The sequence below is a fragment of the Bos indicus x Bos taurus genome, chromosome 9 (genome assembly GCF_003369695.1).
Source record: "Bos indicus x Bos taurus breed Angus x Brahman F1 hybrid chromosome 9, Bos_hybrid_MaternalHap_v2.0, whole genome shotgun sequence".
In the NCBI taxonomy this organism is placed as follows: Eukaryota; Metazoa; Chordata; class Mammalia; order Artiodactyla; family Bovidae; genus Bos; species Bos indicus x Bos taurus.
The window spans coordinates 10,074,087-10,100,779 of record NC_040084.1 but is presented as its reverse complement, the minus strand read 5'-3'; the positions used below and the strand labels follow the sequence as shown (position 1 = coordinate 10,100,779).

The 26,693-nt window shown below is 45.0% G+C and overlaps 2 protein-coding genes across 7 annotated transcripts in view; one reads left to right on the top strand and one right to left on the bottom strand.

Annotated features, from left to right (window-relative positions):
• The window catches only part of B3GAT2 (beta-1,3-glucuronyltransferase 2), a 93,847-nt gene extending 89,955 nt beyond the window's left edge, over positions 1 to 3,892 (top strand). Inside the window, exons 3-4 of the mRNA XM_027550879.1 lie at positions 3,248 to 3,396; positions 3,486 to 3,892. Coding sequence (XP_027406680.1) covers positions 3,248 to 3,396; positions 3,486 to 3,572 — 236 coding nt within the window. The 3' untranslated portion in view covers positions 3,573 to 3,892. The remainder of the gene's footprint in view (positions 1 to 3,247; positions 3,397 to 3,485) is intronic.
• SMAP1 (small ArfGAP 1) overlaps positions 3,891 to 26,693 on the bottom strand; it is a 190,218-nt gene continuing 167,415 nt past the window's right edge. For 4 of the 6 annotated variants that reach the window (XM_027550875.1, XM_027550873.1, XM_027550878.1 and 1 more), the window contains 4 exons: positions 15,010 to 15,137; positions 8,298 to 8,469; positions 7,124 to 7,428; positions 3,891 to 4,832 (listed from right to left, as the gene is read on the bottom strand). In XM_027550875.1, coding sequence (XP_027406676.1) covers positions 4,689 to 4,832; positions 7,124 to 7,428; positions 8,298 to 8,469; positions 15,010 to 15,137 — 749 coding nt within the window. In that variant the 3' untranslated portion in view covers positions 3,891 to 4,688. The remainder of the gene's footprint in view (positions 4,833 to 7,123; positions 7,429 to 8,297; positions 8,470 to 15,009; positions 15,138 to 26,693) is intronic. The other 2 variants (XM_027550874.1, XM_027550876.1) reach the window with 1 other exon arrangement.

The following is a 26,693-nucleotide window of genomic DNA, read 5'->3' as shown; positions in this document are numbered from 1 at the left end:
GTGTGTGTGTGTTGGTGATTTTCCTTTTGTGTTTCCTTTGGCAGGTTTCTATTATTTATTAATTTTTTATTCTACAGTGTCTTATATTAATCTCACCTAGTGTATTTTTCATCTCAGACATTGTATTTCATCAGAGTGAGCTCACTTTGTTCTATTTAGCATGTTTAACCTTTCCCCTACCTTTTTGAACATCTTAACTGTTTTTATGTTTTAATACCCCTGTTCTAACTTCTATCATCTGTGCCATTTCTGCTGACTGAGTATGGGATTATAATTTCCTGCTTCTTTGCTCATCTGGTCATTTTTGTATCTGAGGCATTTACAAGTTGGTTGTTAGGTACTAGAAAAAAAATATGTGTTCAGTTATTTATAATAGATTGTATTTATATATACACTTATTTTACATACATACACACATGAAAGTAAAATAAATGTATATATAAGTACTTTACATACATATATACACACACATGGGCTTCCCTGGTGGCTCAGGTGCCTGCAATGCCGGAGACTTGGGTTCAATCCCTGGGTCAGGAAGATCCCCTGGATCAGGAAATGACACCTCACTCCAGTATTCTCGCCTGGAAAATTACATGGACGGAGGAGCCTGGTAGGCTACAGTCCATGTGATTGCAAAGAGTCGGACACGACCGAGCACACACAAAAAAAACAAAAAATACACACCCATATGTAACTATACACACATGGGTGTGTATATAATTATGTTTGTAGATTATATAAGTAATTTACTATTAGCTTTTTTTCTGGGATACAATTAAGTTACTTAGATTCCTCTTTTCCAGGCTTACCTTGAGGTATGTAGGCAAAACCAGCCCAGGCTTCCTTTTAGCGCTTTTTTGGCCTCACGGTGGACCAGCGGCCGTGCGAGCACTCTCCTGGGTGCCCTGCTCTCGCCCGCTGCACCCTGGCTGTGGGGCATGTGGCCAGTCCAGCCCCGAGAGGCCTCCAGGGACTGACCCACCTCTTTCCAGTGTTTCCGGCCTGGCCTCGGGGAGTCTCAGCAGCATCTGCTGAGCAGACCCAGTGGGACTGGGGGCGAGTGCTCTGCAGACAGCCATGCTCCCGCTCCCCAGGGTGATGCCCCATGACTTCCAGGTGTCTTGTCCTCCCCGAGTTCTCAGCTCTGTTTCTCACTGAGCAAGGCCTGGCAAAGGGGGGAGGGGTGTGAACTGCCCCCCAACCCACACCCCACACTCCAGTGGGGCCAGGACAGGGCCTTGCAGCAAAGCAGCATGTAGCTTCCCGCTGGCCGCCACCTCTGCCTGAGGGGTGGACTCTGCCTCATAACTGCTGTTAAGAGCCTGCAGGATATTCCCGAGCTAAGGAAATTGAGAAAACACTGAATCCTCCAGTGGTCATGATGATGAATGTGTTAGTAAGGGAAAATGAAGGGGAACAGATCAAAGTGGCATCATATAACTTTCACAGTGACTGCAGTACAATTGGGATCCGTTTTTTTTTTTTTTTTTTTTATGAGAATGAGGAAATAAAATCAGTACCTTGAAGCCATGTGAGAAATACACCAGGACCTTCAGTCTGCTTGAGAAGGGCAGATGTTGAATTAGGAAAAGAGGATGAAGCTTATTGAAAACATTTAGAAAACCAGAAACCTTTTAACTCTTACTCTTGAGTTGACCGAGTAGAAGTCACTCTATTGTGTTAATTTGAATCTTTGGCTCTTGGGGGACCCATGGCTGTTGGAGCTACATCTGAGGAAGGCTTCAGACTTGTTAGCAAAGTGGGGTGAAATGCAGGGGGCCTATGCCACCTCCTCTCATCATATTAATAATATTTACAATGGAATTTACAGTTACGTGCTTTAGGGTCCTTTGAACGGAGCTGTGCAGTTAGTGGGGTCTTTCTGTTCCCTAATTTCACATCAGACATGAGGGGAGAGGGTGTCACGCCTCTCGTGGATGAGGAAATGGAGTTTCAAAATCGAGAAAGGCTCAGTGGCTGGGCCAGTTCTCAGCCACAGGGACCCACAGGAAATGGAGGCTGCTGACTCCGCGTTCTGCCAGGACACGCTGTCCCTGCGGGACTGGTGGATACACCAGGCTGGTCCTGGGATGACTGTAATTTGCAATCATCTCCTTGTTCCGCCCCACTCAGGCCCTCTGTACCCGCCTGAGTCTGTAGGTGGCACAGTGGTGTCTCCCCAAAAGGCAGCGGGGCTGGGAGCATGGGTCAGGCCAGGCTGGCACCTGCAGAGGTTAAGAGGATGCCGCTGGGTGTTCCCACAGCTCCCCCACAGCTGACTGCAGTCATCTCATACTTGGCTAACTATCCTTTTGCAAAAAAGCAGCATAAATCAATCCAGTTCATGTAAGGAAGGGCAAAAACTTGCTAAGAAAACATTCCTGGAGATTGGTCCTCCGAACTGTAGAAGGTGCCTGGCTTTACAGTCAGCTTAGGCATGAGGAGCAGAGGTCGGGCGACAGACATCTAACAATCATGATGTCTGTGACAGCTGTTTGCAGACATGCCTTGTGGCACACTTAACGGCTGAGCCTTTAATACTGTTTGTTAAACTACAGATTAGATAGTAATGACTTTTCATTAAGGCCAAACCATTTAAGGAAATTGACACTACTTTGTATCCCTGAAAAATGAAATACAGAAACCAAATTTATCAAATGGCCTGATTTCCCCTGAACTGACTTACAGCCCCAACTCCCTTCAGATGGAATCAAACTGAAAACTTACAGCAAATTACTATTACAGAGTATTCATTTCCCAGCTAACTGACCTGATTGTATTGGTCAGTCTTCTGACCGCAAGGGCCATCAGAGCAGTGCTGGCTTCGGTAGGGACACAGGGAGGTGTCAGAGGTCACGTAGGGTAGGGACTCCCCCAGGGACGGGCAGTCTGTGTGGTTTTCAGCTGCGTTCAGGCCTCAGTCATTCCCACAGGGTGAAAGTGGAGGTGTGACGACCTCCATGAATTGCACCCTCTATCTTATCAACAGAGCAGACTTCATACTTTACAGTTGGCCCTCCGCAACCCTGGCACAGACCCTGATCGGGGCAGCAGACTCTGGTGCAATGGCAGACTGTCCTTCTGAGACTGTCACGCAGGTAACGCTCTGGTTCAACTCTGTGAACCAAGACTTGGCTCAAAATATGTACTGAAAAAACAACTTCTGACGTGACCAGATATATATATATATATATTTTCTTTAAGTACACCAGTATCTTAAACTTTTTTTTTAACTTTTCTTACAAAGGATTTGCTGTAAGCCTTCAGGTCATCTTGTCCAACCCCAAAGCTGTATTCAAGCGCCGTGGGTCCCAGCCGGGGATGCAGGAATCTGACTTTTTGAGGCAGATCACGACCGTTGAAGAACTGGAACCAAAAGCAAATAACTGCACCAAGGTACTCCCTTCACTTGTGCCACCTTCCCCCGCCCCTGCCCTTGCTGTGTGCCTGCCTGAGCATGCCTACCCACCAGGTCTCCTCCCCAGGTCCTCGTGTGGCACACTCGGACGGAGAAGGTGAACCTCGCCAACGAGCCCAAGTACCACTTGGACACCGTGACGATTGAGGTGTGACGGGGCTGCCCTGCGCCTCGGGCGTGGGGGGCGGCGGGCGCAGACTCGGCTCCTGCCTCCATTTGTTCTGCATGTTCCCCTATGACCTGGACAGTCTCTGTACAGTACAGCTGAGGGCACGCAGGGTACCACTCTGAGAATCTGACTTGTATTCCCCCTGTTTGGCCTTATAATTGGTTAGAACTGAACAGGTTTTTGAAACAGATGACAAGTATTTTGTCAACAATATGTTCCCAATTTGTGACTTTGCAACGTGAAGTAATTTTTGTCAGGTTGGTGGCAGTATACGTCACAGGAAATAAAACCCACAAAAAAAGGTCTATGGATTCATCTGTTTAATACAGGGATATGACATTTGTCAGTACTAGGCACCATAAAATGTAAACACAATCACTGTCATAAACCTGGATACACCTCAAGGACGAGTGGCTTGTTCAGTTACCCTGTTTGGATCCAGTGCGGAGAAAGGTCTCTTGCTAGGACTGTGTATACATAGGAAAAGACCCCACTTCCAAGGAAGGCAGGTAAAATCTGACTTCTTCAAACATGTGTTAAACTAAGTCATGTCATAACATCCAGGTTTATCTTCCTTTCACTAACCACGTTCCCTGTTAAGCACATCATAACAACAGCACAGTGAGGTGAATGTGACATAAAAGAGTCTGGATACACTAGAAAACAGTGCTCGGTGATACATTGACATTCATTCTATTTATATGATTAAACATTTGATCATACAGTACCTTCCTACAGGATTACTGGCTAATCTGGGGGTGGGGCTCATACTGTTAGAGGTATTACTAACATGATAACTACTTCCCTTATATGCAAACATGAGAGCTATAATTTCATCGAGAGGGAAACTGATTATGCATGTTGACTGAGCAGCTTCCCAGAGACTGTGTCTGCGAAATTCTGGGAATTGTGAGCAAAGCTGCCCTCGACATGGAACGGTTTCTCAACCTGCTTTTCACCACAGCAAATTCAATCAGTACAGACCAACACGGTCAATCAGGTAACTCTTAATATGAACAAATGGGGGAAAAGAAAAAAACATGTATGTACATGAATGGACAGGGGAACCGGGCGTGTCTGAGCAGGAATGCCGGTGGGGGCTCACTTCCACAGCTGCGTGCTGAGCGTCTGCCCCGACGAGCCCCCGGGCCAGCCCGCAGCCCCCGCCGAGGTGCTGGGCGGCTGCCCGAAGCCCGCTGCCGAGGCCGCGCCACCCAAGCTCAGGCCAGCCATCTGCTGGTTCACCTGCGAACACAGAAAAGCCTTCACTTCAGTCGTTGTTTCTTCAGCCGCCGCTGCACACTGTTCACGGCCAGCCTGTTTTCCCAGAGGCAGCCTTTACCTGAAGCTGACACAGTCAGACTCGGAAGTGTAATAACCATTCTAAGTACTTTTCATCCATGTGAAAAGCAATCCAAGCCCTGGGGTAAAAGCAGACGACCACACAATGCTTTCTCTGGGCCTCCATTTCCTTCCACACGTTAGCCCTGCCCATCAAGTAATCTCAAATCAGTTTATATTTATTCACTTTCTGGACTCAATTTCTTGTCCCCCAAAGATGAACCACAAGTGAAAAAAGTACCAAGGCAATCTTTGAATTCGTATCTGAATACACTACTCCAACTTTCAACTACACTAGAAGAGAGTGCTTTAACTACTAAAGACTAAGGAAATGTTTAAAAGTAAAATACTCCAAAATTATGAATTGTATATGATGGCAACTGTTCTCCTGTTACTCAAGTCTTAAATACCTCAATATACTTTCTAAATATTAAAAAGTCATAAAGCATTATTTTTCTTTTGCTACGTAAGTATCTAAAATTAATTTACATTATATGACAAAAGGTGCAGGATTACATGTACTTTTCTTCCAGACTGGAGTTTCACCTGCTTTTTGTGTGTACACATACGACTGGAGTCGTAAGTGTACATAATAAGCCTCCCGCGCTCAGTCGTGTCTTACTCTGCGGCCCCATGGACGGTGGTCCACTAGACTCCTCTCTCCATAGGATTCTCCAGGCAGGAATACTGGAGTGGGTTGCCATGCCCTCCTCCTAGGGATCTTCCCATCCCAGGGACTGAACCCCTGTCTCCTGCACTGGCAGGTGGATTCTTTACCACTAGCACCACCAGGGCAGCTCAAGCCTCCTGAGCCTTCTCCTTCTCACTTCTAAGACGGATGCGGAGTGAAGGAAAGGCAAGGAGATTTACCACAAAGTACAGTGGATTCAAAACCTGTGCTCAGGGTGGAACTGTATTAATAAAGTTAATTTGTCTACAGTTCCTCAAAGACAGTAATATTAACCACGTCACCAATGAAGCATCATGGAGGGGCAGGTCACTTCTTCCCAGGTGCTAAACGATGTCTTAACCCCCCTGCCATGGCCTGCAGATGCCGCCAGGGAGCGCTGGAGCAGAGCATCCCCTTCGGCACACCTGGAAATAATGCAGGGAAGCCCCGGCCCACCACCCGGGTTCAGAGGCCACTCTAACCTGAGCAGGGTCTGCACCAGCATTCTGGCCACACAAAGGCTCTTACTGACATTTGGTACTTACAATTTTTGAAATGCCCAGACAGCAGAGATCAATGTCATATAAATGCTCCTTTAAACAGTGATAGTAAAAATTACTTGGAATATTCATAGGCTATACAGTGATTTTGCTAATGTTAATTAAAAATCACTATATACAGTCCTATTCTCTGAATGCTGCAGAGAACAGAAATCAAGGGCAGCCAAATACCAGAGGAACATCAAACAGGAAGCATACAAAGAAGGGTGGGAGATGAACCTACATCTGAGGTCTCTGTCTATAGAGCCAGAGAGAAGTCAGAATGGATTTGAAAGAGGAAACACTAAATGCCATCTCCTGGCTCTTAACTAACAGGCAGAAATGGGATCTCGAAACATGAGATGTAGGACACAAATAAGGATTTGCTTGTATCTTATGGGAATTCCTGAACTAGTGGGTATTCTTTTTAAACATAAATGTGATTATAATATAAGAAATACAACTCTACAAACACATTTAAACAAAAAGATTCTTTATACATCCATGCACAGTAGCCATGGAGAACAGCCTAGATCTCTCAGAAATAGTGCTGTGAGAATGCAAGACTGGGTTTTTTTTTTCCTAATTTGTGGAAGTTACCAAGAACCCTTGAAATTATTAGTGAAAATAAATTGGTCTAAGTTGTTGACATAAACGCCCTCTCAGGGAGCTGGGTTAAGGCTCGGCACGCTAATTTCAAAAAATGCCCAAGATAACGTCTAGCTGTTACACAAACAAATATGGACACTCAACAGTTACAGCTGTGCTGGAATCGGAAATGAAAAACTACACGACATTCTCTACAGAATGTTCTAAATACAGGAGCAATGGCAGCTCATTTGTCTATCTATTGAGACAGTTTTGACCTTTTATAACATTCTCCCTACTCAATTCTTTCTGCCAGATTGTTACGAGTTAAAAACAAACAAACCCATTGACCGGATAGACCTGGTCTGACTCTGGAGAGGCTGGGGGGTAGTGCCTACCTGGGGGAGGTTCCATGGGCTCTGCGGAGCTGGCTGCAGGCCAAATTTCCCCTGGGCTGCGCCCAAGTGAGCGACCATCCCTGGGGGCCCGACCACGCCCTGCGCCAGCGGCATCACAGCAGTCTGTGCGCTGCCCATGAAGCCATTGGGCACTGGCACGCCCACCATCATGCCCGCGCTTGGCCCCAGTGAGCTGCCCACCAGGCCGGGTGCCGCGGGCACAGGCACGCCCATGGACGGGAAGCCTGGAAACGCAGGCGGTGCTTGTGAGGTAAACGGTAGATTCGTGGGTCCCATAAACACACCTGCAGCAGAAGAACCAAGCAAAGAAAACGCATGAGACAACTGAGATATTGCACACTGCTGCCCTCAATGAGCACAGACAAAGGATGACCAGCTCTAAACTGCCCATGGCAAAAACTTTAATTCCGGTCTGGCTGCTCCTACAGCTCAGGCCAGCTCACACCTTACATCCTCAGGGCCGGTTACTTCCAGAAAGCAGACAAATCAGCTACGAGCCTGAGCAAATTAGAGTGGATGAATCTTGTGCAGCAGCCACATAACATGCCCACTGTGAAGACGAGACGACACAGCAGGGGCTGCTGCTGCTCTGCACGCTCATCTCTCACGACCAGATAAACAGTCAGAGCTGACGGCATCTGGTTTTAATGGAAGCAGCTGGGATGTCATATAATTTCAGTTCACATGTGAAATGCAGCCTGTTATTTCAGAGGAAATGACAGATTAAAACTACAAACAGTAAATCTTACCATGCTAGTATTTCTTTATAATTATGTTTTTAAAAAATCTCAGAGTTCTTTTGATTTCATGTGTTATCTCAGACTTACTGCTTAACTTATAGAAAAAATACCACAGTGTACAGTTATAAGCTTCATGCAAATCAAGCTTAAATAATTCTTCAAAGATAATCCATTTCCTGTAAGGCTTGTGAAACAATATTAAGTAATATGACACCAAGCTGTTAATCTCAAATGAATAAAGTTTTGTGCATCCTGTATATGCTTTCTATTTCCTAATGCTTCTTTCATGTCAGTTTTGTAGTTGTGCAAACTGCAACAACAGAAGCACTCATTACACAGGACAAACAGGAAGAAACATCATTGACATTCTAAAACCACAACGGCTGCATTGAAGGCAGGTTTCGATGAATTACCAGGAGCACCCTGCTGCTGGATGGCCCCGGCGCCATACAGAGACAAGATGGAGTCTTTGGAGAGCTGCTTCTTGGCCACCTCTTCTGACTTTGCAGCTTGCTCAGTGAACAGATCCAGATCCCCAGATGTCACTGCAGACAGAGTGGCAGCTGCTGGTGCAGAGGATGTCCCCTGAGACAGATACCAAAACAGGCTGTCGAATTCCACATCACAAACCAGAGCTCACCCATTCCTTGGCATCCAAATGAAGCTGTGAAATTAGAAACTAAACAAACGCAGAAGGTAAAACGGTGACACTGAAGAGAATCACTCCCGAGCCCAGGCAAGACCAACAAGCAGGATAAGGGGCTGACACCTCCTGTTTTGAACCTGAAAATGTAAATGAAGTAGACAGAACCTCTGATGCAGAACTTCCATCACATCCTGGCCACAGCGGCTTCAACAATAGGCATGTGGTGCTGCCCGACCAGGATTCCTGGAGATGTTTGGGCATCTCCTGCAGCAACTACTGCTTCAAAGGAATGGGTATCCCTTAGAATAAAGAACATTTCTAGGGAGCAGTCTCTCAGAGCTATTTGAGATGCTGCCTCCCGGGCTGTGGTCCTCATTTTGCCCCAAATAAAACTTAACTTGCAACTCAAAAAAAAAAAAAAAAAAGAACATTTCTGTAGCTATAGCAGACTGCAGGACATTCCTGTAATGACTGATTTTGTCATCTCTGGGGGGAAAAAAAAGTATTGTTTTTCTAAAGCAACATCATGATATTTTTATGAACCTAATCTAATCCATTTTAACCACAACATTAGAATGTTTCCAGACTACCCAGAAATGAGGAACAGCAAATGTGCAACCACCTACACTCTCCCTGACACTTTGCATTCTGCTATGGACAGAAGTGAAGTAAAGTGAAGTCACTCAGTCGTGTCCGACTCTTAGCGACCCCATGGACTGTAGCCTACCAGACTCCTCTGTCCATGGGATTTTCCAGGCAAGAGTACTGGAGTGGGTTGCCATTTCCTTCTCCAGGAGATCTTCCCGACCCTGGGATCGAATCCAGGTCTCCCGCATTGTAGGCAGACGCTTTAGTGTCTGAGCCACCAGGGAAGTCTTGCTATGGACAGGGGTAAGTACAAATAAATACAAATAAACATGTGGACATTTAACACAAAACAAAAATTTTCACTTAATCTCCTATATCTTGCACACACACACACAGTATTACACAGCCACAACTGATACCTCATTTTAATCATCTATACAATAATCACATTTGTATATAAGGAATTGACTTAGATATGAAGAGTTTCAAAGAAATCTATGAAGGCTAGTAAAAACTGGATACGTCTTCTCAAATTATAAAATAAGGTGAGCAGCAAACAGAAGTTAAATCATATCTATGATTTGGCTTGAATTTTTAAAAAAATCAAACATTTAATGTCTTCGCTAAAAAACCTCCCAATAAACTACTATCCATGCTCATAGCTAACTTAAAGAGAACAGTATTTTCAATCTATTATTAACAAATTAAGCAAGAATTTTAAGATAGGAAAAACCATGTATCTTTGCAAAAGATCTGAAATGTGTAAGAAATCAGACATGATGGGATTCAAATGTAACAGTGGGCTTGAATCAAATACACATGCAGCACCAATGCAGCAGCAGAAGGCAGGGCTGAGAGCGTGGGCCTCACAGCTCCCACAGGCCCTAGACTATCACGCCACCGTCCCACGCTCTCCCTGGGGCCTGGGGAGAGGAGCGGCCTCGAAGCTGAGCCTGGGGACCACAAGGCGCGCTCTGCACAATGGTGCGTCAACTGTTCACATTGCTAGATAACAGAGCAACCACCTCCCTGAGTGATCTTCCATCCTAGTTTCTGTTAGTTTCTGTTTCTGCTTCAAAGGAATGGGCATCCCTTAGAATAAAGAACATTTCTACAGCTACAGCAAGACTGCAAGACGGTCCCACATGACCGATTTTGTTGTCTTTGGGGGGAAAAAAAGTTTTGTTTTTCAAAAGCAACATCATGGTATTTTTATGAATCTAATCTAATCCACTAGATCTTCCATCTTAGTTTCTGTTCAAATCTGAGAACCTGCCCCAAACCCTGAGGTCTATTCCCCAAGGAGGGTACACACGTATGAGAACACCCAAAGTGCTGGGGAGGCCACGACTGCGTCGCACACTAGAGCAGCCTCCTGCTCCAGACACAGATGTTTCTTCTGATGAATGCCTGCCTCCGTGTGGATGCAGGCTAAGCAGAGCCGCACCAAGCAGCCTGGCTAGTAAGCCTTCCCACTGCTGTTTGCTTGAGGGGCTCCACGAGCTGGCACGACCACTCCAAGGTAAAGGAGGACAAGGCTGACAGTCAGCGTGCACTTCTGGAGGCCGCAGGACTCCAGCCAAAGGCTCTTTGGATCTGGAGCCAAGCCAAACCACGGCGCCTGGGTCTAGATGCTGTGGGGACGTGTATATTACAGACAGGACAGGTGAGGGGTGGGTTCCACATGTCTCCTATGGGGACACTGGAATGACTCCCCTCAACCTGAAATACACGTGGACTCCCAGCCCCTCAGGGAAGACCCCACAGCCAAATGGAGAGCTGTCGGGAATCCAGCCCAGCGTGTACTCACATAAGGGTAACTGACCAGAATTCGTACCATACTCGGAAAATCGGGACTGAAAGAAGATGGGGTTCAGAACCCACCAAATTAGGAGACTACATACAGCCTGTGCATAAAACATGTGCTTGAACTCACCCCTCCCTCCCCGGATTTTTAAAGACATCATTTTGAAACCATGTCTGGATTAGTCTTCACATGTAGTTTGAACGGAAGATGATTCTGTGTATACAATTATTTTAGAGGAATCAATAAAACGAGCATAACTTTGGTCCAAAAACAGTATTCCATAAAAAGAATTAGGTGTGGCTTTAACAACCCACCCTGTTTCCTCCAACTACAGAGGCAGACAGCCTGAGCCTGAAGGCTAGGGCTCACTCTGCTCACCCCCGACACAGAGGAGCCGAGTCACGGCCGGGCTCACTCTGCCCACCCCGGGCACAGGGGAGCGGCGCCCACAGCCAGACTCACGCCGCTCACCCCGGGCAGAGAGGAGCTGCGCCCACAGCTGGACTCACGCCGCCCACCCCGGGCAGAGGGGAGCAGCGCCCACAGCCAGACTCACGCCGCCCACCCCAGGCAGAAGGGAGCTGCGCCTGTGGCTGGGCTCATGCTGCCCACCCCGGCCACAAAGGAGCCGCGCCCTCGACTGGGCTCACACTGCCCACCCCGGGCACAGAGGAGCCACGTCACGGCCGGGGTCATGCAGCCCACCCCGGGCAGAAGGGAGCTGCGCCTGCGGCCGGGCTCACGCTGCCCACCCTGGGCAGAGGGGAGCCGCACCCGCGGCTGGGCTCACACCGCACAGGGAGCCTGCTCCAGCCTGCACCTGCTCTAACTCTGGACGGGGCCTCGGCCGGGAGGGGCAAGGCAGCTCTTAACCGCCGAGCACGCTAGACCAAAAGAAACTACTTTTCACGCTTGCACAGCTACGGTATTAGCCTTAGACGATTTTTCACTACCACACATCCCCTTACCTGCACACATTCACAAGGTCGTGAACGTTAACTGAAACAGTACTAGCAACACTTAGTTCCTCCTGTCCTCTGCTGGGGGAGGGAGGAGAGGGGACAAAGCCATAAAATAAAGCTATTGTTTCTGAAAATAAACAGTAATGCTGCACTTAAACTAATGAGTCCTAAGAAATCTATTCGCTCAATTCTAGTGATTAATTATACAATGACTATCATAATGATAATATGTGTAACAAAAACATATGTCTTTAGTCTTAATAAGACATGAGTTCTTCCTTGGTAATACTTTCTGTCCAATTCCCATTTGGCTCACGTTTTCTACAGAAAGGGAAAAATTTTAAATCTTAAGCTGTATGCTTAAAAGTAACCCATGTTCCTGAAAGTTTACATATTTCACCTTAAAGACAACACTGCATGTTATCACTTATATGTGGAGTCTTTAAAATAAACAAGAAAGGCAAACCCATAGAAACAGAGAAGAATGGTGGTTGCCAGTGGCGCAGGAGGAAGGGAAATAAAAGGGAACAAATTTATAGTCATAAGATCAATGAGCCCTGAGGATCTAAGGCATAACATAGGTGATTATACTGTACTGAATAAATGAAATTTGATGAGAGTAGATTTTAGGGATTTTCAACAAAATTAAATTTGTAAGATGATGGATAAGTTAAGTTGGTGGTAGGAATCTTTTCAATTACATTTCAATAAAGCTGAAAAAAAAATTTAAAGTATTTAACAATTTATAATTCTAAAAAAAAAGATGTGATTGACAAGGAATTAAATCTTCAAATATACAAACATCTCAATATAAAAAACAACCCAATTAAAAAATAATGGGTAGAAGATCTAAATAGGCATTTCTACAAAGAAGATATACAGATGGCTAAAAAGCACATGGAAAAATGCTCAACATAACTAATTAAGAGAAATGCAAATCAAAACTACAATGAAGTATCACCTCACTCCAGTCAAAATGGTCATCATCAAAAAGCCTACAAACAATACATGCTGGAGAGGGTGCAAAGAAAAGGGAGCCCTTCTGCACCGCTGGGGCTTCCCAGGTGGCTCGGTGGTGAAGAATCTGCCTGACAGGCAGGAGAGGCGGGTTCAGCCTCTAGGTTGGGAAGACCCCCTGCAGAAGGCAATGGCAATGCACTCCAGTTTCTTGCCTGAGAAATCCCATGGACAGAGGAGCCTAGCAAGCTACAGTCCACAGGGTTGCAAAGAGTTGGACACGACTTAGTGACTAAACCACCACCATCATCTACACAGTTAATAGGAATGTAAATTGCAGCCACTATGGAGAACAGTACGGAGGCTCCTTTAAAACCTAAAAATAGAACTACCACATGATCCAGCAATCCCGCTCCTGTGCATATATCCAGAGAAAACCATAATTAGAAAACATACATGCACCCCAGCACTATTTACAATAGCCAGGACATGGAAGCAACTTACACATCCATCAACAGATGAATGGATAAAGATGTGGTACGTATATACAATGGAGTATTTGTTGTTGTTTAGTTGTTAAATGATGTCCAACTCTTCTGCAACCCCATGGACTATGGCTTGCCAGGTTCCCCTGTCCATGGTATTTCTCAGGCAAGAGTACTGGAGTCGGTTGCCATTTCCTTCTCCAGGGGAGCTTCCTGACCCAGGGATCAAACCCGTGTCTCATTCATTGGCAGGTGGATTCTTTACCACCAAGCCACCAAGGAGGCCCAATGGAATATTGCTACTGCTGCTGCTAAGTCGTTTCAGTCGTGTCCGACTCTGTGCAACCCCGCAGATGGCAGCCCACCAGGCTCCCCCGTCCCTGGGATTCTCCAGGCAAGAATACTGGAGTGGGTTGCCATTTCCTTCTCCAAGCCACCAGGGAGGCCCAATGGAATATTACTCAGCCTTTAAAAAGAATGAAATAATGCCACTGGTGAAGTAAGTCAGACAGAGAAAGACAAGTACCACATGACACCACTTATATGTGGAATAAGTTCATTCCACATGAACTTATAAGAAAGAAGTTCATTTACAAAACAGAAACTTATTTACAAAACAGAAATATAGGCTCACAGACAGAAAACAAACTTACGGTCACCCAAAGGGAAAGAGAAGGGGAGGAATAAATTAGGAGTTTGGGATTAACACACACACACTACTATGTATAAAACAGATAACATCTAGGACCTACTGTACAGCATGGGGAACGATATTCAATATTTTATAATAACCTGTAAGGAAAAGGAATCTGAAAAACAACATATATGTATAACTGAATCACTCTGCCATAAACCTGAAACTAACACAGCATTGTAAATCAACTATAGTTTAATTTTTTTTAAAAAAAGAATAAAGGCAAAAAAAAAAAAAGAAAAAAACATGAAATTCCATGTAATGTTAAGAAGGTAAGTCAAAATTTCTTAATCATTGGTACTTTTAAAAAATCTTGATCACTAATATTGTCTTCTAAATAATTTTTAAAAAATCATAAAAATTAAAAAGTAAGGAACATTTGCTAAAAAATCATGTGTTTGTCTTCATTAAAAAAAGAATATGAGTATTGAGTTTGCTAGAATTTCTTGTTCTGGGTTTTCCTGCACCAATGAACACAAATGAACTTATTTACAAAACAGAAGGAAACACTGTCCAGAGCTGGATCGACAGGAGCAGGAGAAAAAGACAACTGGCTTTTAGGACATGTTCACATACCCACAGTTCAAAACCTCTTATGGAAGTACCCTGTGGATCACGGGCAAGGCTGAAACAGTTCGACTTTCCCCACTTACTCATTCTAAACTCTGTCTGTCTAAAAAGTAAGAGTCAACAAACTTCAGGGGATGACTACTTAGGCTTTGTGGATCACAGAGTATCTACTACTACCTAGCTGCAAATTCTCAACTTGCTTCTGCCGTGGAAAGCAGCCACAAACAATGCCTAAGTAAAAGAAGTGGCTGTGTTCCAATCACACTTTGTCTGCAAAAACAAGCTACAGGCTTAGCTTGCCAACTCCTGGCCTAAATAAAGATCAGGAGGCTTTCAAATCAGAAACAATTCAAAATGGAAACTTTCCAAGAAGGAAATACATAGTGATCCTGTAAAAGCACACTCCCACACAATACCTGAGCCGGAGGCATGACAGTTGCAGGTAAGGGGTTAGAGATCATCGGTCCAAAGATGTCCAGGTCATCGTTCAGGGCTGGCCCCACGACTGCACTCCCATTGGTCACCGGCGCCTCGGCAGGCCCATCTGAAAAGAGCACAGAGTCTCGTCCTAAAGGTTCTAGAATGTCTTAAAAGTACCTGGAACATGGCATTATTCTAAAACTTAACATATAGTTAAAAGAAAAGTTCAGAATGTTAACAACAAAATATATATGCCCTCCTTTAAAAAAAACAAACAAATATATATATATATGCCCACCTCTTACCCAGGCTATACCCTCTTTCCCAAAGAAACCACTTTCAGTTTTGTTTGTTCTCAAAGAAACAGTCTTTACCCACTGGTTTCTAGGTATGTATGCAAACCCCCTTTTCACCAGTGGTACTACACTATTCACACTATTCTGTGTCCTGATGCTTCCTTACATGTAAGGTGCTGTTCTGAGTACTTTACATATATTAATTCATCTAATCCCCATAACTATATAGGACTGGATGAGACAGACCCACTTTTGAGGGAACCAGCTAAGCTGGGATTTGACACCACCTTCCTGCAAACGCTGCCTCTTCATAAAGGCACGCATGTGTGTTTCCAATAGTAGTTCATATCATGTTTACCTAACCTTGGAAGTAAATATTAATGACTTTAAATTCCTGAAATGTTAAAATTTAAAGTTATATAAGGGATAGAAAGAAAACAAATGTACCCTACATACTGATTCTGTAGGAAGTATCACAGAACACTGAAATAAATCCTTTCTTTATTCAGACATAGTGACCTTCAGCAATGGCCCCAGATCAGCCCCCTGCTCACCCTCACAGCTCCCATACCCCCTCCTCATGGCAGCCCAGAACTTACAAGGTGTGAAGTAGGGGCTCAGGTGGGATGCAGGGCAGAGAGCTGTGAGACCGGGGTTTCAGGGAATGGGACCCGGCCACAGCTCAGTCCTCTGTAGGTACAACCTCGAGGAAGACCTTAGAATATCACAACCCCATCTCCGGGGACTTACATCCCAATCAAGCTTCTACTTTAACAGCTTCCAATCTCATTTTGGAAAAAAAAAGTCCTTTCCATCAGAGGGGATTGGAATGCAAAAGTAGAAAATCAAGAGATACTTGGAGTAACAGGCAAATTTGGCCTTGGAGTACAAAATGAAGCAGGGCAAAGGCTAACAGAGTTTTGCCAAGAGAACACACTGGTCATAGCAAACACCTTCTTCCAACAACACAAGAGACGTACCTACACATGGACATCAACAGGTGGTCAACACCGAAATCAGATTGATTATATTTTTTGAGGTCAAAGGTGGAGAAGCTCTATACTACAGTCAGCAAAAACAAGACCGGGAGCTGACTGTGGCTCAGATCATGAGCTCCTTATTGCCAAATTCAGACTGAAATTGAAGAAATTAGGGGAAAACACCAGGCCATTAACCTATGACCTAAATCAAATTCCTTATGATCATACAGTGGTCAAGGGATTAGATCTGATAGAGTGCCTGAAGAATTATGGATGGAGGTTCATGATATTATACAGGAGGTGGTGATCAAAACCATGGCCAAGAAAAAGAAATGAAAAAAGGAAAAATGGCTGTCCGAGAAGGCCGTACAAATAGCTAAGAAAAGAAGAGAAGTGAAAGGCAAAGGCGAGAAAGAAAGATATACCCACCTGAATGCAGAGTTCCACTGAACAGCAAGGAGAGATAAGAAAGGCTTCTTAAGTGAACAACGAAGAGATTGAGGAAAACAACAGAATGGGAAAGACTAGAGATCACTTCAAGAAAATGAGAGATATCAAGGTAACATTTCAAGCAAAGATGAGTACAAAAGGACAGAAATGATATGGACCTAACAGAAACATAAGATATTAAGAAGAGGTGGCAAGAAAACATAGAAGAACTATACAAAAAAGATCTTAATGACCCAGAAAACCATGGTGGTGTGATCACTCACCTAGAGCCAGATATCCTAGAGTACAAAGTCACTTTGGAAACATCACTACAAACAAAGCTAGTGGAGGTGATGGAACTCCACCTGAGCTATTTCAAATCCTAAGAGATGATGCTATTGAAGTGCTGTACTCAATATGCCAGCAAATGTGGAAAACTCAGTAATGGCCATAGGACTAGAAAAAGTCAGTTTTCATTTCAATCGCAAAGAAAGGCAATGCCAAAGAATGCTCAAACTACCGTGCAATTGCACTCATTTCACATGCAAGCAAAGTAACGCTCAAAATTCCCCAAGCAGGCTTCAACAGTACATGAACCGAGAACTTAATGATGTTCAAGCTGGATTTAGAAAAGGCAGAGAAACAGAGATCAAATTGCCAATGGTGCCAAGGTGGTGACCTTACCTGCCTCCTGTGAAATCTGTATGCAGGTCAAGAAGCTACAGTTAGAACTGGACATGGAACAGCGGACTGGTTCCAAATTGAGAAAAGGCGTACATCAAGGCTGTATACTGTCACCCTGCTTATTTAACTTCTATGCAGGGTACACAATGAGAAATGCCAGGCTGGATGAAGCACAAGCTGGAATCAAGACTGCCAGGAGAAATATCAATAGCCTCAAATACAGAGATGACACCACCCTTATGGCAGAAAATAAAGAGGAACTAAAGAGCCTCTTGATGAAGGTGAAAAAGGAGAGCGAAAAAGTTGGCTTAAAACTCAACATTCGAAAACCTAAGATCATGGCATCTGGTCCCATCACTTCATGGCAATAGACGGGGATATAATGCAAACAGTGATATGGACTTTATTTTCTTGGGCTCTAAAATCACTGCAGATGGTGACTGCAGCCACAAAATTAAAAGACGCTTGCTCCTTGGAAGGAAAGTTATGACCAACCTAGACGGGATATTAAAAAGCAGAGACATTAGTTTGCCAACAAAGGTAGGTCTAGTCAAAGCTATGGTTTTTCCAGTATTCATGTACAGATGTGAGAGTTGGACTCTAAAGAAAGCTGAGTGCAGAAGAATGGATGCTTTTGAACTGTGGTGTTGGAGAAGATTGTGGAGAGTCCCTTGGGCAGCAAGGAGATCCAACCAGTCAATCCTAATGGAAATAAGTCCTGAATATTCATTGGAAGGACTGATGCTGAAGCTGAAACTCCAATACTTTGGCCACCTGATGCAAAGAACTGACTCCTTGGAAAAGACCCTGACGCTGGGAAAGACTGAAGGCAGGAGGAGAAGGGGACGACAGAGGATGAGATGGTTGGATGGCATCACCAACTCGATGGACTTGAGTTTGAGTAAGCTCCAGGAGATGGTGAAGGCCAGGGAAGCCTAGTGTGCCTTAATCAATGGGGTCACAGTGAGTTGGACACGCCTGAGCAACTGAACAGCAACAACAATCTCATTTGATCTCTCTGATGAACCATACATGTCTCAAAGGCACACAGGTATCTTCTAAAACCTCTTCAAAATGAGGTGGATGGACGTCTTGCATACAGTAGGACTTCAAATATCTGGCAAATTTAATGGAAGCTCTACCACATACTGGGTATTTCTATCACAACCCACAGGAACTCATAGATTTCTTCTCTTTCTTGAAGTGTAACTATGGAAATTTGTATCTTTTATTTCCCCGTTTCCACGTTTAAGCTTCAGGGAAACAACTCATCATTAATTTCAAGGAACAAAGGGTCACAATAATCTTTACTACTTAATTTGTAAAACTGTATGAAAACCATGAAAGGTTAGTTTGGAAGAGACCAACTGCAAATATTTCTCAATCATTTTCAGTGATATTACATTATCAGAGCAATAAGAAAGAAATATTCAGCGTATACATGTTTATGTGTTACACATGTTAGATCTCTATCAAGCACTATGGACAATTTAAAGATCAAGCAATAACACGATGCACAGACTACTACTAATTTATAATATACAGAACTTTAAGCTAACACACAACCATGATGTAAAATTCAAACACGATTTACACATGACAGTATATTCCCCATATCTAGCTCATTCAAAATGGCAACATGCATTTTGAAATTAGACCTCTTTAAAGAGCTACTGCATGTCTTTCAGCCCACTACCAGCGCAGCACATCAGAGAGTACACGTCAGACAGAGCGGTGAATGAACCACAAGTAACGTACTTTAGAAAGACAGGGTTTCCTAGGTTAAAAACACAAACAAAAGAATACGTTGCCTGCGGCATCCACAACTCAGTAACGAAACTCAAGTGGCAACACCGCCTGTGTCAGCGGTGCCTGCACTCCTAAGCTGCAGAGCGGAGGACGGGGAAACCACCTCATCAGGCTCGTTCACTCTACCACACCAACAAGGAAGCACTGCGACTGCAGGAAACACGACCACATCACAAGCAAATTAACCTCACAAACAGAAGCACATGTCCTCCAGAACAAACCATGACCAAGAGGACGAAAAGCGAAAAAAAAAGGAGAAAAGAAAAACCCGACAAGTTGAGCCTAAATAACTACTCTCAGTTTTTCAGTTAAAATTTGTTGCTGTTTTACGTAACAGCAAACACTGTAACAATCAGGAAAAATTTATATTTCAAAAAATTTTAAGTGTTAGAAAATACTATTAACATTATTATTACTATTATTATTTTCAGTGAATCGGGAGAAATGCTGTCAACTGATTTTTTGCCACAGAACATGTCAGTTGACTTACACAGCACCAGTAAGCTCAGGATGTGATATGTGAGAACAAAGACGTTCATTTACTACAAGCAAATAATCTACTTTCATTCTTTTATAAACTGTACATCCTTCAGAAATTTTAAATCTGTTTGAAGCAGTACATTATATGCCACTAAGGATACTAATTTCTTTATACTTTGAAGTCTAAACCCTGATCAGTACTTAGTAATACATTATCTAATCTGTAAAATGACATGTGGCACTTTATTTAGTTTTCAAAGTCTTATTTCACCTTTCACAGCCGTAGGGTCACATATGTGACTAATAAAAGTAAGAGTCAGCACTCAGTATAGTGTTTGCTTTGTGCCAAGCCTGAAAAAATACAAATACACACACATACACTTGTCCAGTCTTTATTATAATGCTGTGAAGTGAAAGAAGGAAAGAAAGTGAAGTCGCTCAGTCATGTCCGCCTCTTTGCGACCCCACGGACTGTAGTCTACCAGGCTTCTCCATCCATGGGATTCACCAGGCAAGAATACTGGAGTGGGTTACCGTTTCCTTCTCCAGGGGATCTTCCCGACCCAGGGATCGAACCCAGGTCTTCCGCATTGGAGGCAGACGCTTTAACCTCTGAGCCACCAGGGAAGCCCATAAAAGAGGTACTAAAACTACCCTCATTTACAGATGGCAAAAAATGTTAAACTTGTCCAGTATCACAGATACAACAAAGTCTCAGACTATAATCTTAAATTCAGTTTTTACTTTAAAAGTGACAAATTCCTGCCAAAGATGCAAACCACACAAAAATAAAAGTTCCCTTCCACATGTGATAGTGATGGCTACACAAAAATGTGAAAGAACTTAATGCCATGAAAACTTAAAACTGATTAAAATGGTTAAATTTTAATGTGTATTATACCCAATAAAAAAATCCCTATCATTCATTTTGTATGCTTATAAGGATGAGTAAGGAGAAGGCAATGGCACCCCACTCCAGTACTTTTGCCTGGAAAATCCCATGGACAGAGGAGCCTGGTGGGCTGCAGTCCATGGGGTCGCTAAGAGTCAGACACGACTGAGCAACCTCACTTTCACTTTTTACTTTCATGCACTGGAGAAGGAAATGGCAACCCACTCCAGTGTTCTTGCCTGGAGAATCCCAGAGACAGGGGAGCCTGGTGGGCTGCCATCTATGGGGTCGTACAGAGTCAGACACGACTGAAGCAACTTAGCGGCAGCAGCAGCAAGCATGAGTAAAAATATGCTTAAAATAATGTATATACAATGAGAGTTTTCTTAAATAAAATTGTGTTATGTATACGTGGGTGGGGCAGACAGACTGCATTTGATGACACTGCATGGACCCACGGTAACTTGCAGCTTCAATCCTCCAACACTGGCATGGAGGCAGCTTCCAGACCAGAACCACTGCAGACCCAGAGCAGCACCATGTACAGTCCTGACCCTAATGCGGGCAGGCCTCGCTTCCTCTACAGTCATCAACATGCCTTCTGCTCCCACTACTGCACTGGAGAACAGCTGCATCCTCTCCTTCCATTAAGTACGTGTGTGTGCTCAGTCCTCAGGCACGTCCGACTCTTTTGTGACCCTCTGTCCATGGGACTTCCCAGGCAAGAGTACAGAATGGGTTGCCATTTCCCCCTCCAGGGGATCTTCCAGACCCAGGAATCAAGCCTGTGTCTCCTGCAGTGCACGCAGATTCTTCACCACTGAGCCACCAAGGAAGCCTTTTATATATAAACTGGCCTTTGGAAATCTCAGAAAGGCATTCCAGACAAAAAACAAAGCGGGGCTTTCTTTGTAATCACCTCTGGCAGCGAGTGAAGCTGCCATGAAAGTCAACTTACGCGAGCCCAAGGGACTCTGGGATCCTTTAGAATGAGGCAGTGGAAGCGTCTGCTTAGGGACCGTGGTCTCTGTGCCAACACTGATATCTGCGTCGAGTGACTGGGAAAGGTCTTCTCTGAGCTCCACAAACCTAAGGTGAAGAACTCTCCCAGGCCCGTGTCCCACCTCACAGACAGCACGGAACACAGCTGTCCTCTCCTCTCTCCCCTGAAGTCTCCCCTCCACAGGATCCTCTAACATGATGGAGTAAAACCCCCCTCGATTCTCCTTGTTACTAAAAAGCCAAGCATTCACAGAACTGTTGAAAAACAAAGCCTTTTAACTTAAATGAAAACTTCTCAACCTTGGAAAATCAGCAAACAAAATCCCAGCGTATCTCCCCATTGGATTTCAATGATGGTTAATTTGACTTACCATGTTTGGCTTGCTAAACACATTGTCTACAAAGAATTCTCAAATCACCTCAAAACTTTTATTTTTTACTACAGGATAAGATCTTGGTTTTTTACCTGTTTTTTCTCCATATTTGAAGCTATGTGATTGAAGTACCTCTGTTAATAGTTTCCTGATATAAAGTTGGTTAAAATTTCATCTTTTAATAGATCACTTAGATAATATAATGTATGGGTTTTCTGTTGCTTTTTCAGGCACAGCAGATGGAGATTTTGTAACAAAGCGTTGTTACATGGCAAGAGGGTAATGATAAAATTGAAGTTTATCATTCCTTTTCATGGTAACAATTTGAGGACTGGAGAAAATGTTCAAGATTAAAACTTGATGCTCAAGCTTTACAAAACACTTCTATTTTTTATTTTCAGGATTTAAATAGGACAACTGAAAATTATATTACCATCATTATAAACATGACCTGTTCCCTAAACTTTTTAAAAGAATATTCACATGCTATCACTTCTGTCTGTATAAAGCATGGGAAGGGCTCCCCTTCATTACCTCCAGTTTCAGAAACGCAGGGCCCAGAGATTAAAGACTTGGAGTCAATTCTCTAGTGAAGCAGCAAAACTTGGACTAGAACCAAGTCTTCGGACCCCAAGACCAGTGAGGCTCTTTTAAGCTGCATTTCACAGAAGTCATGTAGTTACAACTGTATACAACTACAAAGAAACCATCTAAACTCCGAAAATCAGAAACCAGCTTTTAGTTGATAATTATCTGTGCTGTTAAGAGAAGCACAGAGGTGACCAGCTCGGAAAGCGCAGCACAGCACAGCCTCAGAGCTGTCTCTCCCCGCGGCATCCTCCGCCGAGCCCGGCGCCTCCCCAGCGCACAGCGGGAGCAGGCAGCGTGGCCACAGCGGGCGCTGGGCTACAGGCGGACATAGGCAGCCCCACCACCAGCCCTGCCGCCCAGCGCAGCCTCTTCCCCAAGTGCCCACCAGCAGCACAGGCTCTGCTGGCTAAGGGAAAGCTCAGAGACCACAAAAGCCACAGAACATCAAGGTGTTAAAAAAGCTTTTCAGATAAATATTTTAAAATTTAGAAAGAACGAGTCTTATTCAAATTAAGTGGTTTAAATACTGTAAATCAGTACAATTTAAGAAAAATAATTAAATCCACATCAGTTACATCTGTTTTGTACAGATATGTGCACACACACCCAGACAAATGAAAAACTCTCCCCTTCCAGGGAGGAGGGGGCCAAACACAGTGTATGTGTGTGTGTAGAAGCCGTGTGTGTGTAGAAGCCGTGTGTGTGTGCAGAAGCCATGTGTGTGTAGAAGCCATGTGTCTGTGTGTAGAAGCCATGTGTGTAGAAGCCGTGTGTGTGTGTATGTAGAAGCCATGTGTATGTAGAAGCTGTGTGTGTGTGTAGAAGCCGTGTGTGTGTGTGTAGAAGCCATGTGTGTATGTGTGTAGAAGCCATGTGTGCGTAAAAGCAGTGTGTGTGTGTGTGTGTGTAGAAGCCGTGTGTGTATGTGTGTAGAAGCCATGCATGTGTGTGTAAAAGCAGTGTGTGTGTGTGTGTAGAAGCCGTCTATGTATGTGTGTAGAAGCCATGTGTGTGTGTAGAAGCTGTATTTGTGCACGTGTGTCTAGAAACCGTGTGTTAGTGTGAAGCTGTGTGTGTGTGTGTGTGTGTGTGTGTGTGTGTGTGTGTCTGCACAGGTGTGTGTAGAAGCCGTCTGTGCAAACAGCGTGTCAGGACTGGGCTCCCTGCTGGGGGAGGAGCAATGCTGCTCCATCAACATGCAGAAACAGCAGCTGGTGGACAAGACATGTAATAGGAGCACGGAGTACACGGAAAGCCCGAGGCAAATGGAAGAAACTTAGCTGGGACAACATCATAAAGAATGATAATGAAGCACGAAGGACCCCTTGAAGAGGCAATGAGCAAACAGAAGAAATCAGGACAACGCACTAAAAGAGAAGAAATTCCAGTCTCAACGGCACAGCATCAAGTTTACGATCAGCTGCTTGCGGGTAACTGTTCTTTCTCCTTTACCTTAAGATTTCAGACTAATGTTGGTAGATGATGGTTTATACTGCACACATTCCAGAATTCAAAAGAAAGGTTAAATGTTTTGAGCTAAAGAAAGCAAGTTGTTAAAAATCAGTGCTGCAGCTCACATGAACAGAAGGTCTGCCCAGCACAAAAATATGACAACCTTGTGAAGGCCGTTTCTACCAAAGAGAAACCCTCGAGGCAGCTGTCTATTAACCTTGGGTATATCAGAACTCATCTGACACCGAAAATCCAAGTGAGTAACGGTAAACAAAGCACTTAAAACAATCTTTAGTGCCTTCTTCTTGGTCTATTCCAAGTGCCTTTGAATGATATTGTGTATAAACTAAAAGGAAATAAGAATATAACACTTTGGATTTTAATAACATTTTTAACACTAACATTTGTAAGTTCTATTGCCAGGTACTCTGATCATGCTTTATATGAAGTGTCTGAGTTAAATCCTCACATCACCTCCAGTGAGTTTTACACAGGAAGACTGGGATTTCAACACACCTCTGCTGGTACAGCTGGATAACTCCACTGCTCTAACCCTTCTGAGCAGCTTCTGCTGGTTCCCCCAAACAGAAGCAGTGCCCCTCGCTTGTCCCAGGTTAAACCAGCTCTCCGGGCAGCTGTCGCGCCTCCCAAGAAGAGGGCACGAAGGGTGAAGCTGGCCTCGCTGCCCAGCTGGGCACAGTCCCCGCTTCCTGCTGAGCCCACGAGACCAAGGCCCTCTCCCCACCCCACCCCCGCAGCCACTCCAGCCCGGATGGCGGGCCAGACAGACCCCCGACTCCTCCCCAGTGCAGGCGCCTTCCTGACGCGGTGTTCGGTCTGTGCCGGCATCTGAACATGCTGAGCACGCTCTCCTGGCACCGTGCCCACAGTCGAGCACCCCCGTCCACCCTCTGCCCTCTCAGAGAGATGGGGGCTGCCTCCTCAACGGATGCCCGGCACAAAGCAGATGCTCAAAGAACGACTGATGAAATGCTTTCCAAACACACATTAGGAGGATGTTTCTTGGTGACTGGAGCCATGGGGTAAAACTGTTAGGGTAAGCACACTGACTGAAACCGCCCACCCTGGCCAGGCACCATAGTCGCCATTTGCATGAGCTGTTTTACAACATTAGTCCTGGTAAGGAACACGGAACTAATAAGCCTCCACCAACCGGAAGAGTTCGGGAAAGGTCAAAAGGAGACACCACCTGTCCGACCACCTCCCAGAATCCTCCTCTCTGGCTTCCATCTTGGCTGAACAAGCCCTGAGTCAGAATGATTGGCTAAAGACAACCCTGAGACTAATCCCAGCACCATAAAACCCGAAACAGGAAGCCACGAGGCAGAGCAGTTCTCCTGGGTTCCCTTACTCTCCTGCTCTCCACCTGGGCGCCCTTTCCCAGTAAAATCTCTTGCTTTTTCAGCACATGTGTCTCCTCAGACAATTCATTTCCAAGTGTTGGGCAAGAGCCCAGTTTCGGGTCCTGGAAGGGGTCCCCCTTCCTGCAACAAAACGACAGGCAGGCAGGTGATCCTACTTCTGTTGGGAGAAAAAACAATGACTCGGAGTGTGGCAAGTCCCGGCAGTATGGTTACAAACCCCTCTCGGTTCCCATCCTACTCAACCACACCGTGTTTGACCCTGGCTGATCCTTCCTCCCTGGAAACCTCCTCTTAGTCCACATCTTCCCGGAAGACCCTGCAGCCCCTGTGATGGAGACCCCTGCCACTCCTCCCAGTCTCTCCGCCGCAGCCCCACACCCCGCAGGCTTCCACGTAGCATCTGCACCCTGCTGAAATCCCTCCCTGGCTTCTTCTCTCCAGGCCACCATGGCAGTGAGGTTGCAGTTGTCCCTCTAAATCAGAACCGCATCCTCGAGCAACACTCTGCCCATGGCCCAGAGCACTGCTGCAGTCACAGTACTGCTCACGCATGTGCACACACACGCACACGCCTGCTCACATCTCAGGCAGCCTCCTCACCGACCCCACTCCCCTCTCCCACAGCTCTGCTCTGAGCAACTCCCTGAGATGGCCTCTGAGAAGGATGCGGATGGGCTTTAAATCACAGGACAATTTATAAAGGGGAGGCCCAAGGACCCAGTTGTCTGGGGGTCACTGGTCTTTCCCAGCTGCCACTCACTCTAAACAGACCCTAGAACACAGGAGGTTTTGCCTGACGTCACTTTGCATGGCATGAAAAACTCATCTGCCTCTGACGAGGAAGAGAAATAAGGCCTGAATTGAGGAAAATAACGTGTAAATTGCGAACTTTAGCATTATGCCAGGTTTCACACTGCACTTTCACAGCCAGCCTCTTCCACAGTCCCACTCTTACCTGAGCAACAGTTCTGTCTTCTCGTTTCTAGATTGCACGCGCATGCACCCCCCGCAACTTGTACTACTAGACATACACAGAGCCACGTTCTCTGGAACTTACCAGAGTTCCATGAACTCGCCTGTGCTCAATAAATATTAACTGAATTCATCCTTTACCTGAATGTCAGTGGCATTAGCTGGTCATAATCTATTTGCACAAATAATGAAAAAAAAAGTCACAGAGTTATATGCTGCTGCTGCTGCTAAGTCGCTTCAGTCGTGTCTAACTCTGTGCGACCTCATAGACAGCAGCCCACCAGGCTCCTCTGTCCCTGGGATTCTCCAGGCAAGAATACTGGAGTGGGTTGCC